At 37.6% G+C, this 4,229-nt stretch overlaps 1 protein-coding gene across 1 annotated transcript; it reads left to right on the forward strand.

Annotated features, from left to right (window-relative positions):
* The first annotated feature begins 265 nt into the window (after window positions 1-265).
* THNSL1 (threonine synthase like 1) lies at window positions 266-2,497 on the forward strand. The gene has a single exon (XM_068987855.1). The coding sequence runs from the start codon at window positions 266-268 to the stop codon at window positions 2,495-2,497; it is 2,232 nt and encodes a 743-aa protein (XP_068843956.1).
* Window positions 2,498-4,229: the final 1,732 nt, after the last annotated feature.

Here is a 4,229-nt window from a genome sequence, read left to right on the forward strand (position 1 = left end):
TTTGATTACTCACTGTCTTGAGACTTGAAAAGATTACTAAAAAGATAATATATAATATATGAGAATTTAGGTTTGGATACTTTTTTAATGCCATATAAAATTCAGAAGAATTTTAAGTTTATGTACTGTGGGCATGATTCTACTTAATCCTATTGGTATGTTAAGCCCACTGAAATTAGTAACCAAATGTCTTTCTTTGTCTTTATGTTTTGAAAAGGGCCAAAGCCAGTTTTTCTGTTGGCTTGGGCAGCAAAGTGAAAAGAGAATGCTCCACTTTAAGCGATGTCAGCATCTGAAACAGATAACTCAGAAATGCTTGTCTCGCATCCATGTGAAAACAGATAAACATCCACAGCTATTTCTTTCAAGAACCTTTGCACTTGCGGAATTAAGGAAATCATGGCATTCCATCTACTCTCTTGTTGGAGACAAAAATATTATCCTGATGGGACCTCCCGGTGCTGGGAAAACAACAGTAGGCAGAATAATAGGCCAGAAACTGGGTTGTTGTGTCATCGATGTGGATGATGATATCCTTGAAAAAACCTGGAATATGAGTGTGTCTGAAAAATTGCAGGATGTTGGTAATGAGCAATTTTTAGAAGAGGAAGGAAAAGCCGTGTTAAACTTCTCTGCATCTGGAAGTGTGATTTCCCTTACTGGGTCCAACCCAATGCATGATGCTAGCATGTGGCATCTAAAGAAAAATGGAATAATTGTTTATCTGGATGTGCCTCTACTAGATATAGTCAGTCGTCTAAAATTAATGAAAACAGATAGGATTGTAGGTCAGAATTCTGGAACTTCTATGAAAGACTTACTTAAATTTAGAAGACAGTACTATAAGAAGTGGTACGATACTCGTGTTTTTTGTGAAAGTGGGGCTTCCCCGGAGGAGGTAGCCAACAAAGTGCTGAGCGCAGTTAAAAGATACCAAGATGTGGATTCAGAAACATTCATTTCCACAAGACACATTCGGCCTAAAGACTGTGAACAGAAAGTTCCAACAAAATTCTTTAGTGAAGCTGTGATTGAGGGGTTAGCTTCTGACGGTGGACTTTTTGTTCCTGAGAAGGAGTTTCCAAAGTTAAACTGTGGGGAGTGGAAAAGCCTGGTAGGAGCAACATACATAGAAAGAGCACAGATACTTCTGGAAAAATGTATACATCCTGCTGACATACCTGCTGCCAGGCTGGGAGAGATGATTGAAACTGCTTATGGGGAAAACTTTGCCTGCTCAAAAATCGCCCCTGTCAGGCACCTGTCAGGCAACCAGTTCATCCTGGAGTTGTTTCATGGACCAACAGGATCATTTAAAGATCTGTCTTTACAGCTCATGCCCCATCTTTTTGCACACTGTATTCCACCAAGTTGCAATTTTATGATACTTGTAGCCACCTCAGGAGACACTGGAAGTGCAGTCTTAAATGGCTTTAGTCGTCTTAATAAGAATGACAAGCAGAGAATAGCCGTGGCCACATTTTTTCCTGAAGACGGAGTCAGTGATTTTCAAAAAGCACAAATAATTGGCAGTCAGAATGAAAATGGATGGGCAGTAGGTGTCAAGTCAGATTTTGATTTCTGCCAGACATCTATAAAAAGAATTTTTCAAGATTCTGATTTTACTGGCTTTCTTGCTGTGGAATACGGAACCGTCTTAAGTTCAGCTAACTCCATAAACTGGGGCCGATTGCTTCCCCAAGTAGTTTATCATGCTTCTGCATACCTTGATCTCGTTAGCCAAGGATTTATTTCTTTTGGAAGCCCAGTTGATGTGTGTATTCCCACAGGAAACTTTGGTAACATTTTAGCAGCAGTGTATGCCAAAACCATGGGAGTCCCTATTCGAAAATTTATCTGTGCTTCTAATCAGAACCATGTTTTGACTGATTTTATAAAAACAGGACATTATGATATAAGGGAAAGAAAACTAGCAAAGACCTTTTCACCAGCAATCGATATCCTCAAATCTTCAAACCTGGAACGACATTTACACCTGATGGCTAATAAAGATGGACAGTTAATGAGAAGACTGTTTAATCAATTAGAAGAGGAGCATCACTTCCAGATAGAGAAGATCCTAGTTGAGAAACTTCAGCAGGATTTCGTGGCTGACTGGTGCTCCGAGGGAGAGTGCCTGGCAGCTATTCACTCCACCTACAACACTTCGGGGTACATTTTGGACCCACATACTGCTGTTGCGAAAGTAGTTGCAGACAGAATGCAAGACAAAACTTGCCCAGTGATTGTATCCTCTACAGCTCATTACTCCAAGTTTGCACCTGCTATCATGCAGGCTTTAAAGATCAGAGAAATCAACCAGACTTCATCAAGTCAAGTTTACTTACTAAGTTCATACAATGCCTTACCTCCACCGCATGAGGCTTTATTAGAGAGAACAAAACAGCAAGAGAAGATGGAGCACCAGGTATGTGCAGCTGACGTGAATGTCCTGAAGAATTACGTGGAAAAACTTGCACAAAATCAATTCATATGAAAGCTTTCTGAGTAAAAGAAAAAAAATTCTGGTGAAAAGCATGCAGTAATAAATCACAAAAGTTGATTTTGAGTACAAGTAACATTTTGTTTTTTATGCAAATATGTCTGTCTGTATATAGATCTGTTATCTTTTGGAATTTCAATAGCCTCATCTCTAGGTCTGTCCATTGTCCCTACACATGCTTCTTGGATCCTTAATCTAGAAGTGACAGAAAGTAGCATAATGCATGGACCTTTGGGCTGTGTTCTGTACCCATGCGGGATATATTGGTTTCTCTTCCCTCATCCCCACTTTTAAATGGACCAAAATGTCTGGTACTCTATCTGACACTTAAAATATTTCAGCATAGTTGTTACATAGTATATCTGTAACCATTATTAGTTGTTTATTGACTAGAAAGATAATTTACACCCTAATGGTTAACTTTTTTAGAAGTAGTAAGCTCGTCTATTAAGAAACGGCTGGCATTTTTGACTCTCTTCAAATTCCATTTTGGACTATAATTAATTAAGTGGATCCTATACCATCCGGATTAGATACGTGTTCCAGCCTTCACTTCCCTTGGGATGTGTATAGTTAAGGTGATGTAGTTTGAAAATCAAGACACAAGATTTAAATCTAGGATGTGAACATCAACAGAACTACCTAGTAGTAGATACAGAAATAAAATCACATCTGTTTCAAGAGAAAAGCTTTCCAAAATTCAGAGTATTTGAATAGTCTTAAGTATGGTTATAGTTATAGTAGTTTTCTTGTATTATTTGGACTTCATTCCTATATAATTTGTCTATTGTCTCTTTTCTCAGTGAACATTGTCTTTTTGGGCAGCTAAAACCACATGCAATTGATTCACATATTTAGTGTTTCCTTCTTTGTAGTAACAATGCATTATAATCATGGTTTACATTTGTGAATTTCTTGGATGTTTTATTTCTGAATTAAAAGATTTGTCACTGAAAGGACCTGTTAGTGTAATGGACTACTCTCAACCACAAGATGGCATTCCTAACATAATTTGTCTTTGGTGATAATACTCTGCTTCATTTTCTGGGAGAACTCCCTCCATAAAGAAACATATTGCAGGTTGTCAAGAAAAAAATTGTAAAAGTTTAATGAGCAGAAATGATTTGTTTAAAAATTTAAAAAATTAAACTATGGTAACTTTGGATCTCCAGCTTCTAAAAAGTACATTCTAAAACCAAAATTTGAAAACCAAGAAACAGAAAATAATGGAGGATTCAAAGTTCACTTACTCATGTATGTCTTAGTTATTTTATCATTTGCTTTTAAGGATAAGTGTTTCAGTAACCAGTATGTTTAGAAAATACATGTAAATTTTCCTGTGTGTATGAGAATGCACTATTTTTCTGAAAGTGGGAGGGACAGTTTTGTTTGTTTTTAAAAGACATGAGTTATGCCCACGAGACTATAGTGAAGGAGACAACGTGTAAAATTGAATCAGGTTCAACACAGAAGAGTTACTGCAAGACAGTTCATGAGTAAGTAAAAAGTAAAGGATACGGTCAAGAGCTGTCGGATTACCATGGCCCAATTAGAAAAGGTGTCACAGAAGACACAGAAGCTGCTGGGAGTCCTGAAGGATGGCAAGATTTTCTAGGTGAAAAGGAAGGGGAAGTACATTCTAGGTCGACAAGGGAAATAGGTACAGTGAGTTGTTCAAGAGAGCACATTCCTTTATCTCCAGTTTGTTTGTTCTCTTATTTCATGC

This window comes from Capricornis sumatraensis, chromosome 15 (assembly GCF_032405125.1).
Source record: "Capricornis sumatraensis isolate serow.1 chromosome 15, serow.2, whole genome shotgun sequence".
NCBI classification, from domain to species: domain Eukaryota; kingdom Metazoa; phylum Chordata; class Mammalia; order Artiodactyla; family Bovidae; genus Capricornis; species Capricornis sumatraensis.